Source organism: Lithobates pipiens, unplaced genomic scaffold (assembly GCF_037356315.1).
Source record: "Lithobates pipiens isolate NorthernLeopardFrog02 unplaced genomic scaffold, aLitPip1_a1.2 Scaffold_19, whole genome shotgun sequence".
Lineage (NCBI taxonomy): Eukaryota > Metazoa > Chordata > Amphibia > Anura > Ranidae > Lithobates > Lithobates pipiens.
In genome coordinates this window covers 577,346,195-577,359,449 of record NW_027507764.1, presented here as the reverse complement: position 1 = coordinate 577,359,449, position 13,255 = coordinate 577,346,195, and the positions used below count along the sequence as shown (strand labels likewise).

Genomic DNA, 13,255 nt, shown 5'->3' with positions numbered 1-13,255 from the left:
CTCGTCGGATGGATGGATCTCTTGACGTCTCGTCGGATGGATGGATCTCTTGACGTCTCGTCGGATGGATGGATCTCTCGCCGTCTCGTCGGATGCATGGATCTCTCGACGTCTCGTCGGATGCATGGATCTCTCGACGTCTCGTCTGGATGCATGGATCTCTCGACGTCTCGTCTGGATGCATGGATCTCTCGACGTCTCGTCGGATGCATGGATCTCTCGACGTCTCGTCTGGATGGATGGATCTCTCGACGTCTCGTCGGATGCATGGATCTCTCGACGTCTCGTCTGGATGGATGGATCTCTCGACGTCTCGTCTGGATGGATGGATCTCTCGACGTCTCGTCTGGATGGATGGATCTCTCGACGTCTCGTCTGGATGGATGGATCTCTCGACGTCTCGTCTGGATGGATGGATCTCTCGACGTCTCGTCTGGATGGATGGATCTCTCGACGTCTCGTCTGGATGGATGGATCTCTCGACGTCTCGTCTGGATGGATGGATCTCTCGACGTCTCGTCTGGATGGATGGATCTCTCGACGTCTCGTCTGGATGGATGGATCTCTCGACGTCTCGTCTGGATGGATGGATCTCTCGACGTCTCGTCTGGATGGATGGATCTCTCGATGTCTCGTCTGGATGGATGGATCTCGCGACGTCTCGTCTGGATGGATGGATCTCGCGACGTCTCGTCTGGATGGATGGATCTCTCGACGTCTCGTCTGGATGGATGGATCTCTCGATGTATGATATCTAATATATTCTGGTCACGCTCAAGTGTGCAAGTATCTGATCCAGAAACAAAATGAAAAAATAAATAAATAAAGCGATCACGTAAAAGTGTTTAAAAAAAGGAAGTAAAAAAAGGAAGTAAAAAAAGGGGAGGGGGGGGGGGGGGCTGCATGGGATGGAAGGGATTCATGTGTTCTGAACAAGCACAGTAAAGCAAACATTGTCTGAATACAAGAGCCTTGTGTATTCCTTACTGGAATCTTGGTGTGCTTGGTTAATTTCTCGGTGGGTCCAGGATGACCTGGGCTCCAAGGAGGTGAAATATGCTTTCCAACAGACTTGAGGACATCTGGTAGAGAAATTGATGTACCGTGGGAGAGATTTATGGATTGAAAGTGAATATTGCAGGTTTTTTTTCTTTCTTTCAATGGGCTATCTATTTTTTTCTTATTTTTGGCTGGAGTTTTGCTTTAATGTACCCTTCATTCCCAGGTCTAACTAGTGAAGAGCCTGTGTTTCATAGGACACACAGGAAAAATGGCCTCTCATGTAATCATTATCTATGTTGCTGTGCAGTTTCTGCCGCAGTTCTTTGATTGGGGGGTTGTTGTCCCCCAGCTGTGTATCTGCAATCACTGGATGCTCTTTATTTGCTGGGAACAGAAGTTGGCTTCTACCAGAGGATGACTGATGTGGTTATTTGCTGTGTGGGATTGTAGGAGAATGGTTGTAGGGTAGAGCCGCTGTATCTCCGCTCACTGGTTACATCTAGCGGCCATCGCTCACCGAGCGTGACATTATCTGCTCTGTCCAGCACAGAGATGTGTGGTGATGTGATCGTACCGCGCCGCGCTCCTTTGTCTGCTCGATGGTGCTGTGTTCTCAGTGAAAAGACGATTGGGGGGTTTTTAGCCTCCTTGCATTGTGAGCTCCCGAGGTGTTTAATCTGCTGGCAGATTGCTTTATTTGTGTTGGTATTTATTGACACAGCAGACGGAAGCAAGAAAGAATAGGTACTTGTATGCCAAGGTAGAGTATTGCACTCCCCAAACGCTTCTGACACTGTTGCATGTCTGTACATTGGCATTGAGCACAACGAACTGGCACTGGTTGTGTCTTTTTACAAGGGGGGGGAGGGGGGAACATGAACAAAAACCCCCTCTTCTCCCTTGTAACCCAACTCTAAGGCAGGCCACAGATTATGCAGTTTTCTTTCCTTCCACCACAGGTGGAAGAAAAGGCAACTGCTCGATTTCCCCATCAACACGGTTAGTGTTGATGGGGGGAGTCCCTCCCACATTGCTTTTGTATTCTGGCAGCGGAGTTTCTTCCCCGCTGGTAGAACACAATTTGTGTTGCCGGAGTCCTATCATATAGAGTCCCCCATCGGATAGTGTCCGCTGTGTACTGCGCATGCGGATTCCGAAAATAGCCGAAGATGAACGGCGCCTGCACCGTCAGTCCAGGTTCTAGCCCCACCCTCCAAGTGGACATAGAGTTGGAATAAAAAAAGCCCAGCGCAGCGAGGCTGAGCCCGAAGCGTGGCGAGTGGCCCTCTAATTTTGCCAGCCCTATGACCGCTTGGATGGTGGGGCTACCACCTCGACTCACGACGCAGGCGCTGTTCATCTTCGGAGATTTTCCGAAGCTTCTTCTGCTCCGTACTGCGCAAGCGCTGCGCATGCGCAGTACGGTGTCGATATTCTGTACATTTTAAAGTGGCACCCTGCTTTTGGTGGGTGACTGGCTGGCACCCTGCTTTTGGTGGGTGACTGGCTGGCACCCTGCTTTTGGTGGCTGACTGGCTGGCACCCTGCTGTGGGTGGGTGACTGGCTGGCACCCTGCTGTGGGTGGGTGACTGGCTGGCACCCTGCTGTGGGTGGGTGGGTGACTGGCTGGCACCCTGCTGTGGGTGGGTGGCTGGCTGGCACCCTGCTGTGGGTGGGTGGGTGGCTGGTTGGCCCCCTGCTGTGGGTGGGTGGCTGGCTGGCACCCTGCTGTGGGTGGGTGGCTGGCTGGCACCCTGCTGTGGGTGGCTGGCTGGCACCCTGCTGTGGGTGGCTGGCTGGCACCCTGCTGTGGGTGGGTGACTGGCTGGCACCCTGCTGTGGGTGGGTGGGTGGCTGGCTGACACCCTGCTGTGGGTGGGTGGGTGGCTGGCTGACACCCTGCTGTGGGTGGGTGGGTGGCTGGCTGACACCCTGCTGTGGGTGGGTGGCTGGCATGTCCTCTCTGGTCCAGCCGTTCCTTGGCGTGTGCGATGTCCAAGGCAAGGGAGGTGGCGGCCTCTGCCCTATCCAGGTAGAAGAAGCCAGGACTGTCAGAATGTTTGCAGGCCCAGTGCGCGGGCCTGCAGTGCAAAACCTTCGGAGTCCTGGCTTTTACCCAGGCTGATGACATAGTGGGCCCCAAAAAATGGCCGCCGCGGCAGCGGAGACTAATATCGGTAAGTATGTGACCGATATTAATTTTTTTTTTTTTTAAAGAATCATTATCGGCCCCCGATAATCGGTCGACCCCAAGTCCTTGCTGAACCGGCGGAATTATCGATCCATGTATGGCTGGCTGAAAACTCCAAAGCTTTTACATCTCAGATCCTAACCTAACACCTTTCCCATCTCAAAACCCTGATGCGCTCCTCTTATCACTTAAAGAACAAGTAGGGCCAACCCTCTTTTTTGGCTCTACTTCTCCTGTGGGTCACAGGAGGCAGAACGAAGTGCGGCTTCATTTGACAGCGGGCTAAAGTCCGCTGTCGGCTGTCGTCACTCGGCCTCTCCAGACTCTGGAGGCAACCCAACTTTATTGTTGTGATCCACCCAGATTCCGAATTGGCAGCTTGCTCAGCAGCAGTTTTTCTTTTTCTGAGTTCAGCTGTAGCATTATTTTATTACCTGTTGATCTTCCCAGTAGATCGGCAATTTCCCCACTTCCTTTAACAGACTTTGCTGTCCGGGAAAAGTTTATTACAGGGGTTTATCTACCATCAATTCGGTGGTGCAAGGGCCAGCCGGATTTTATACTATTTGAATGAATTGTTAGGCTGGCCATACATGGATCGAAAATTCAGCAGGTACCGAGCGAATTTCAGTCCATGTATAACCCCTTCCTGTTCATGAGAAATCGATCTATCGATTGTCTTCTCTTTAAAACAGCTTGTTGGTAAATTCTCACTCTCGGTGCATGCAGCCAAGCTGCTGCAGTGCTGATCTGTGTATTCTGACTGCAGGGGAGCCCAACAGTGAGGAGGATTCCTGCATCTACCTCAATGTGTGGATAGGGAAATCGGGTCAGTTTTTTTCTTTTTTTTTCTTTATTTACCTGGTTGGATACACTATGTTGCAAAAAGTATAGGGACGCTTGTCTTTACACGCACATGAGCTTTAATGGCATCGCAGTCTAATGCCGTGTACACACGACTGGACAGCAACAGAATGAATCCGCCGGACAATTTGATCCTGTGTGGGCTTCATCTGACCTTTTCTGTCGAAAAATCTGAAGGACTTTAGAAATTTAACGTTTCAAATCTTTCCGCCGGAATCAGTTCCTATTGAGAAAACCGCTCGTCTGCGTGCAGGTCAGACAGACCAACGACGACGCAAGGGCAGCTATTGTCTACTGGCTATTGAACTTCCGTTTTTCTAGTCCCATCGTACGTCGTCGCGTTAAACAATCGGACTTTGGTGTGATCGTGTGTAGGCAAGTCAGTGCCATCGAAACGCCGTTGAAAAATCCATCAGAGTTCATTCCGATGGAAAGTCCGGTCGTGTGTGTGCAACATTAGTCTGTAGGGTTCAATATTGAGTTGGCCCGGCCTTTTGCAGCTATAACGGTTTCAACTCTTCTGGGAAGGCCGTCCACAAGGTTTAGGAGTGTGTCTATGGGAATGTTTGACCATTCTTCCAGAAGCACATTTGTAAGGTCAGGCACTGATGTTGGATGAGAAGGCCTGGCTCGCAGTCTCCACTCTAATGTGAAGGCCAATCAAGTTCCTCCAACCCAAACTCGCTCATCCATGTCTTTATGGACCTTGCTATGTCTACTGGTGGGCAGTCATGTTGGAACAGGAAGGAGCCATCCCCAAACTGTTCCCACAAAGTTAGAAACATGAAATTGTCCATAATATCTTGGTATGCTGACGCCTTAAGAGTTCCCTTCACTGGAACTAAGGGACCAAGTCCAACCCCTGAAAAACAACCCCTAATGATGTGGACCAGTGCACAAAGCAAGGTCCATAAATAAACATGGATGAGCGAGTTTGGGGTGGAGGAACTTGACTGGCCCGCACAGAGTCCTGACCTTAACCAGATAGAACACCTTTGGGATGAATTAGAGCAGAGACTGCGAGACAGGCCTTCTCGTTCGACATCAGTGCCTCACCTCACGAATGCCCTTCTAGAAGAATGGTCAAACATTCCCATAGACACACTCCTAGTGAGTGAGTGACTTGTATAGCGCTACCTATGCGAACTGAATCGCCTCAGGGCGCTTTCTTGCCACCGCAGTCCATCTGCGGCTTTGCGTGGTCCTTTTACCCCGTAAGGTGCTGACACGCCTAAACCTTGTGGACAGCCTTCCCAGAAGAGTTGAAGCTGTTATAGCTGCAAAGGGTGGGCCGTCTCTATATTGAACCCTACGGACTAAAACCCCATACACACTATACAACTTTTGTTGTCAGATTTACCATGCAAATTGAAACTTCTAAGGTTTGACCTCATATTATATGGTTTTGGTTATATGGTTATATGGTTTTGGTAAATCTGAAGGGAAAAATCTACAGAAAATTGTATAGTGTGTATCCAGCTTAAGACCCCCATACACACTATTAGATTTTCTGCATTTTTGTCTTCAGATTTACTACAAAATCATGTAGCGAAGGGTCTGTCTGATTGCATACATATTGAAACTCTTAATGTTTGAGCTCATATTATGCGGTTTTGGTAAATGTGAAGACAAAAATCTGCAGAAAATGTAGTGTGTATGGGCGTCTAAGACTGGGATGTCATTAACCACTTGCCGCCGTCCGTCCATCGCCAAATGGGCGGGCAGCTCGTTCTGGGACGCACGGCGAACGCTGCCGCGCTGTGACGCTAGGACGCAGTGCGACCCCCGATCCCTGTAAAGAGCCGCAGCTCTTTACCCGTGTGATCGGCTGTGTCCAATCACATGTAAACACGGAGATGCCGGTAACCGGCGCTCCTCGCCTCACACTGACAGAGAGAGTGTGGCGAGGAGAGCTGATCAGCTGCTTCTCCCCGCAGGAGACATGTACACATGTAATCAGGGCTCTGATCATCAGTGCCCTGATTACAATGGTGCCAGCAATCGGTGCCCACAGTCAGTACCCATCAGTGCTTCCCATCAGTGCTGCCCACCCGTTCCGCCTATCAGTGCCCATAAGTGCGGCACATTGGGGTCTCCTCATCTGTGCCACCTATTCTGTGCCCATAAGTGCCACCTCATCAGTGCCCATCATTGCAGCCTATCAGTGGCGCCTAGTCAGTGCACATCAGTGGAGGAGAAAAATAACTTGTTTACAAAATTTACTGACAAACTAAACTTTTTTTTTTTTTTTTTTTTCCTTCCAAAAATTATCTTTTTTTTTTTTTTGTACAAAATAAAACAAAACAGCAGTGATTAAATACCACCAAAAGAAAGCTACATTTGTGTAAAAAAAAAAAAAAAGATAAAAAATTATAACAGAAACTAGGAATTATTTTTTTCCTTCAAAAAATTTTTTTTTTTCGTTTATTTTGTAAAAAAAAAAAATATATATATAAAAAAACAAAGTGGTGCTTAAATACCACCAAATGAAATCTCTATTTGTGTGAAGAAAATTGATAAAAAGTGTAAGTGTCTGGTATTGAGGTGGTTAAAGTTCATATGCGTGTAAAGACAAACGTCCCAATACTTTTGAGAATGTAGTGTATTTTGTTTATAATCTGCTGCGTATATGGAGTGGATACTGTGTATATAAAAAAAATGGATACTTTTGTATTTTTGTAGTGAGATCTCCCTGGAAGTAGAAATGTTGCACTTCATGATGACAGCACAGCGTCTGAGTAGTTGGTGACTTATCAATGACTGTGTGTCTCTGTAGTAGTATTTCCGTACATTGTCTGCCTCTTCCCCTGCACAGCCAGTGGCCGGGTCCCTTATAATGCAGGCTCCAATGGCCGGGTCCCTTATAATGCAGGTTCTGGTGGCCGGGTCCCTTATAATGCAGGTTCTGGTGGCCGGGTCCCTTAAAATGCAGGCTGGGGGTCCCTTATGCAGGTTCTGGTGGCCGGGTCCCTTAAAATGCAGGCTGGGGGTCCCTTATGCAGGTTCTGGTGGCCAGGTCCCTTATAATGCAGGTTCTGGTGGCCAGGTCCCTTATAATGCAGGCTGGGGGTCCCTTATGCAGGTTCTGGTGGCCAGGTCCCTTTATAATGCAGGCTGGGGGTCCCTTATGCAGGTTCTGGTGGCCAGGTCCCTTATAATGCAGGCTGGGGGTCCATGATGCTGGTTCTGGTGGCCAGGTCTCTTATAATGCAGCCTCGGGGTCCCTTATAATGCAGGTTCTGGTGGCCAGGTCTCTTATAATGCAGGTTCTGGTGGCCAGGTCTCTTATAATGCAGGTTCTGGTGGCCAGGTCCCTTATAATGCAGGCTGGGGGTCCCTTATGCAGGTTCTGGTGGCCAGGTCCCTTATAATGCAGGCTGGGGGTCCCTTATGCTGGTTCTGGTGGCCAGGTCTCTTATAATGCAACCTCGGGGTCCCTTATAATGCAGGTTCTGGTGGCCAGATCTCTTATAATGCAGGTTCTGGTGGCCAGGTCCCTTATAATGCAGGTTCTGGTGGCCAGGTCCCTTATAATGCAGGCTGGGGGTCCCTTATAATGCAGGTTCTGGTGGCCAGGTCCATTATAATGCAGGTTCTGGTGGCCAGGTCCCTTTATAATGCAGGTTCTGGTGGCCAGATCTCTTATAATGCAGGTTCTGGTGGCCAGGTCCCTTATAATGCAGGCTGGGGATCCCTTATAACGCAGGTTCTGGTGTCCAGGTCCATTATAATGCAGGTTCTGGTGGCCAGGTCTCTTATAATGCAGGCTCTGGGTCCCTTATCAGGCAGGTTCTGGTGGCCAGGTCTCTTATAATGCAGGCTCTGGGTCCCTTATCAGGCAGGTTCTGGTGGCCAGGTCTCTTATAATGCAGGCTCTGGGTCCCTTATCAGGCAGGCTCTGGTGGCCAGGTCTCTTATAATGCAGCCTCGGGGTCCCTTATAATGCAGGTTCTGGTGGCCAGATCTCTTATAATGCAGGTTCTGGTGGCCGGGTCCCTTATAATGCAGGCTGGGGGTCCCTTATAATGCAGGTTCTGGTGGCCGGGTCCCTTATAATGCATGCTGGGGATCCCTTATAACGCAGGTTCTGGTGGCCAGGTCCATTATAATGCAGGTTCTGGTGGCCAGGTCTCTTATAATGCAGGCTCTGGGTCCCTTATCAGGCAGGTTCTGGTGGCCAGGTCCCTTATAACGCAGGCTCTGGACTGCTGTGGCAAGTAATCTGAGGCAGGTTTGTTGTGTGGTAAACAGAAAAGGCTGCAGGGTGGATTGAGATTAGCATATTAACAAGGTGTATGCAAATACTCTGCACACTCCTCCTCCCCTCCTTCCCCGCCGCCCTCCTCCCCTCTCCCTCTCCCCTGACTGAATGGAAGCAGCAATCCCAGGCACACACAGTCACGTTACTCTGGCTGCATTCAGGAACAAGCATGCTACCTTCCCAAGCCAGCGCTGAGGCATGAGCGGATTGTGCAATTGGCAAGGTAGCCTTCATGTCTGTGCCGGATCCTGACCGGCACCCTTCCTGCATACACAACCAGGGCAGCAATGCAGTGGAGGTTCCCAGTCCGTCCGGAGCTCCTACCAACCCCCGAGCACTGAAGTGGGATATCGTATGCTGGGTGCTGGATTGACATTCCCCCCTCCGCTGTGTGTATGTTGTTGGAACTGGCAGGCCGTCTGGGCCCAGAAAAGACAGGTGCTGTCATCTATATGGAGAAGAGCGGCTGCAGTCCCTTTCCGATATGCTGGGCTAAAGGTACTCCTCTTTCCAGACAGTAATTACAGTCTGTGTGCGTCTACAGATTTCATCGACATGCTCCTTCTTTTTTTTTTTTTTCTCCTTTTTTTTTTAGACGAGTTAACGCCGTCCGCTGCGAACCTTTAGCGCGATTTTTCTCGCACCTGCAGCGTGTAAGGAAAGGCAGCGGGGACCCGCAGCGAGCTTCTGACAATTTTTGCTGAAAAGGCAAAAGATTTGATCGGGTTATAAACCTCCTCCAGTTTAGGCGCTGATGTTTTTGTTTTTTATTTTCTTTTTAATGCCTGCGCTCGGTCTGCTTAGCGGTTTTCGCCCGTCGAGGGTTAATCGCTACCTTTCCGGCACAGGTTGTCATTAAAGGATGCCTTGCGTTTAACCCGTTTTTATAGTATCTGTGTTGGTGACCTGCAATCTGAGCAGCCCACAGGATTGGTTACGGCTTTTGTTCTAGAAAGGGGGTCCTGCTTCTTTGGGGGTCTTGCATGGTTTCAACCCGTTGTTGTATTATCAAAGTGTTCATTAAAAAAAAAAAAAAAATAATAAAATTGAAAAGGAAGAAATAAAAAAGGGTAACAAAGGAAGGGAGAGTCGTCGGGATTGTACGTTGTTTGAGATATTGGAAAGCTGCAATTTATTGTGCTGTGATCTGTCAGCCATGTAATGGGACATGTGAATTCGCTGTCATTGCATCCCGCAGCTCCCCCCCTGGGGTATTTTGCACTGCTCTGGGACTTGGGGGGGCCACTGCTTATACCAGGGACTGTGTGAGCTTTGCGTCCGGGTCTGACATGTAGTATGAAACGAAACATGTAATGATTGTAAGCTTTGTGAGCAAGACCCTCCTATTCCTTCATTATTGCACTGTGCTGTAATTGTACTGACCCCCTTTTCTGTTTGTAAAGCGCTGCACAAACTGTTGGCACTAAATCTTGAATAATAAGAATGTGTGTGTATAATAATAATAATAATGTTTGTAGTTATCAATTCCTCTAAAATATAATATTTGGTCGGTGAGTTAAAAAAATAAAAATAAAAAATACCCAGGCTAAACTCAACTTGACCCTCAAGGGTCAGAATCCCCCAGCACTATTGTCAGTTTCTTAATTTAAGGAGACAGGAAAGGGTTACATAGGCTTGTAGTAGTTGACTGAGCGGACATTAATGGGTTAAACGAGCTGTAGTTGATGGAACAGAAAAAAAGGCTGTGGCCATACATTATACAATTTTCTTGTACGACTTTTCCTTTTTAGATTTACCAAAACCATATACCGTGTTTATCGGCGTATAACACGCACATTCATTTTAAGAGGGAAGTTTCAGGAAAAAACTTTTACATTTTAAATAAGGCAGCTAAAATTGAAGTATTGGCGTATAACACGCACACGCTATTTGCACCCCATTTTCCTGGTGAAAAGGTGAGTGTTATACGCCAATAAATACAGTAAATAGGAGGTCAAACCTAAACACTTTTGTTTGATCTTTCGACTCTTGCACTTCAAAGCTGAAGGTAAATCTAAAGCAAACTGGATAATAAAATTGTATGATGTATGGCCAGCTTTACATAGTAGGTGAGGTTGAAAAAAGACACACGTCCATCAAGTCCAACCCATGTGTGTGATTAAATGTCAGTATTACATTGTATATCCCTGTATGTTGCGGTCGTTCAGGTGCTTATCTAATAGTTTCTTGAAACGATCGATGCCCCTCGCTGAGACCACCGCCTGTGGAAGGGAATTCCACATCCTTGTTGCTCTTACAGTAAAGAACCCTCTACGTAGTTTAAAGGGGAGTTCCAGGCTTTTTATGTTTATTAAAAGTCAGCAGCTACAAAAAGTGTAGTTGCTGACTTTTAATAAACAGTCGCTTACCTGTTCCATGGTCCAGCGATGTGGCCGAACGGGTGTCGCTCCTCTCCCCCTCCTCTCCGCCGGCGCCTCCATTGCCACTCTGGGCACCCAGCCGTGACATCTTTCGGCTTCACGGCCGGGTACGCAAGGCTCATGCGTGAGTCGCGCTGAGCTCCCGGAGTGGACGAGTGGTCTCCGGGGACCTGTCACGTGTCCCAGGAGATCGCCTAGAGGGAGGGGACACCTATCGCAAAAGGAGGCGTTGCCTTGGCGGTCCCTGGGCGGAAGGAGGAAGTGGGACAGGAAGTCCCCCTCCTAATGAAGCCCCCATCCCCCCCCCCCCCCCAAAAAAAATTACAAATGTGGCATATAAAGGGGGCGAGGAGCGCTTAAAGCGCAAGTTCCGCTTTAAGTTTAAACCTTTTTTTCTTCTAATTTTGAGTGGCCACGTGTTTTATTAAACTTCCTTCCACGAAAAAGTTTTCTCCCTATTGTGGGGTCACCAGTACGGTATTTGTATATTGAAATCATTTCCCTTCTCAAGCATCTCTTCTCCAGAGAGAATAAGTTCAGTGCTCACAACCTTTCCTCATAACTAATATCCTCCTGACCCTTTATTAGTTTTGTTGCCCTTCTTTGAACTCGCTCCATTTCCAGTACATCCTTCCTGAGGACTGGTGTCCAGAACTGGACGGCATACTCCAGGTGCGGCCAGACCAGAGTCTGTGATGCAGTCATAGCTTGTTTGTGGCTGGACAGGAGTGGATGTGGTCACTGTTTTTTAGAGCTTCTCCTGGCTGAATACAATTATGCAGTTGCTGACTTGTTTTTAAAGTTATATTCAATAAGGGCCAGTTCACACCAAATGCAGTTCCGATCCACGGTGTTTTCCGTGTATTCCAATAGCTCTAGTTCACACCAATGCACTCAGTTTCTGCAGCGGAAACTGACCGGAATGGACTGCACTGGTGTGAACTAGAGCCATTGGAATACATGGGAAACACGGTGCATTCATTTTTTTTTTTAGGGCTAGTTCACACCACAAAAATGCACTCCGGATACGTTCTACATCATTTTTTACTTACTATTCATACCACATGCAGTTCCAGTGCATTTTTGATACAGTTTGCTAGGTTCCAGTACAGTTCTGTGAAGAAAAAATGCAGAACGCTCTTTTTTTTTTTTTTTTCCCCCTTCACCGGAAACTGACTGCATGGTGTGATTTAGAGCCATTGGAATACATGGAAAACACCATGCATGCATTGTTAGGGCCGGTTCACACCAGATGCAGTTCCGTGTGCTTTTTTTCTGCTCTAAAAATGCATACACAGTGTTTTCCTTGTATTCCAATAGCTCAAGTTCACACCAGTGCAGTCAATTTCCAGTGCAGAAAAAAGTAAAGCGTGCTGCATTTTATTCTGCACAGAAATGTAATGGAACCTAGCAAGTTGTATCAAAAACGCACTGGAACTGCATGTGGTGTGAACTGTAAGAAAAAAACTGATCCGGAACGTAACGGTGTGCATTTTTGTGGGGTGAACTGGCCCTAAAAATGCAAGCACTGTGTTTTCCAATGTATTCCAATGGCTCTAGTTCACACCAGTGCAGTCAGTTTCTGCACCTGAAACTGACTTCACTGGTGTGAACTAGAGCTATTGGAATACATGGAAAACACTGTGCATGCATTTTTAGTGCAGGAAAAAAGCGCACAGAACTGCATCTGGTGTAAACTAGCCCTAAGGCTGGGTTCACACCGGAGCGATGCGGGAACGCCGCGAATACGCAGCGTTTTCCCGCATCGCATGCCTCCCGCCGGCAGTTCACATTGCCCTATGCGGACTGCTGGGAGTGTCAGTGAAATGTTAATGACACCCCCAGATCAGTTCGCATATCGCAGTGCGATCTGCAAACTCGGACAGGAATCGGATCGCATGGTGTGAGCACCCATGCGATCCGATTCTGCTGCGGACCAAAAAAAGGGTCCCGTGCGAGTTTGCGGCGGGTACGATCCGAATTCAGCCATACTATCTGTATGGCTGAACTCGCATCGCACAGAGATCGGATGTGATTTGCACTGCAGTGCGGTGCGAATCACATCCGGTTCTCGCTGCCGCAGCGGTGTGAACCCGGCCTAAATGTATTGCGCTAAAAACAAAACACGTAAAAAAAAAAAAAAAGGTCCAAATTTAGCAGTGGTCTCTCAGACCATGGATTCCATATGTCTAAATTGGTGACACTCAAGTGAACAAGACAAATCCGGATCCCTCCACCGAGTGAATAAACCGACCATCCCAATTGGGTATGGACTCTTACCATAGAGCCTGGACCCTTTAGAATGGACTCTTACCATAGAGCCTGGACCCTTTAGAATGGACCCTTGCCATAGAGCCTGGACCCTTTTATTATGAAGGGTCAAGCAGGCTAGACGTTTTGATCCCCAGCACTGGTCACTGATGGGGAGTTAGGTGGGAAAAAACAAACCCAGATCAATCACACAATGACTCCAATCCTCTTCCCTCAAATTGTCCAGTCAATGGCAATAATCCCAAATAGAAAAATGCTACCCAATTTAAAACCTCACTCGGTTC

At 48.2% G+C, this 13,255-nt stretch overlaps 1 protein-coding gene across 21 annotated transcripts in view; it reads left to right on the top strand.

Annotated features, from left to right (window-relative positions):
- Positions 1-13,255, top strand: part of PTK2 (protein tyrosine kinase 2) — a 549,666-nt gene that overhangs the window by 143,120 nt on the left and 393,291 nt on the right. For 2 of the 21 annotated variants that reach the window (XM_077493394.1, XM_077493388.1), the window contains exon 1: positions 8,438-8,817. The exons of 16 other annotated variants lie outside the window; for them this stretch is intronic. In XM_077493394.1, the coding sequence (XP_077349520.1) occupies positions 8,715-8,817 (103 nt within the window). In that variant the 5' untranslated portion in view covers positions 8,438-8,714. Of the gene's footprint in view, positions 1-8,437; positions 8,818-13,255 lie in introns of those variants that run through there. 3 more of the 21 variants (XM_077493407.1, XM_077493405.1, XM_077493410.1) reach the window with 2 other exon arrangements.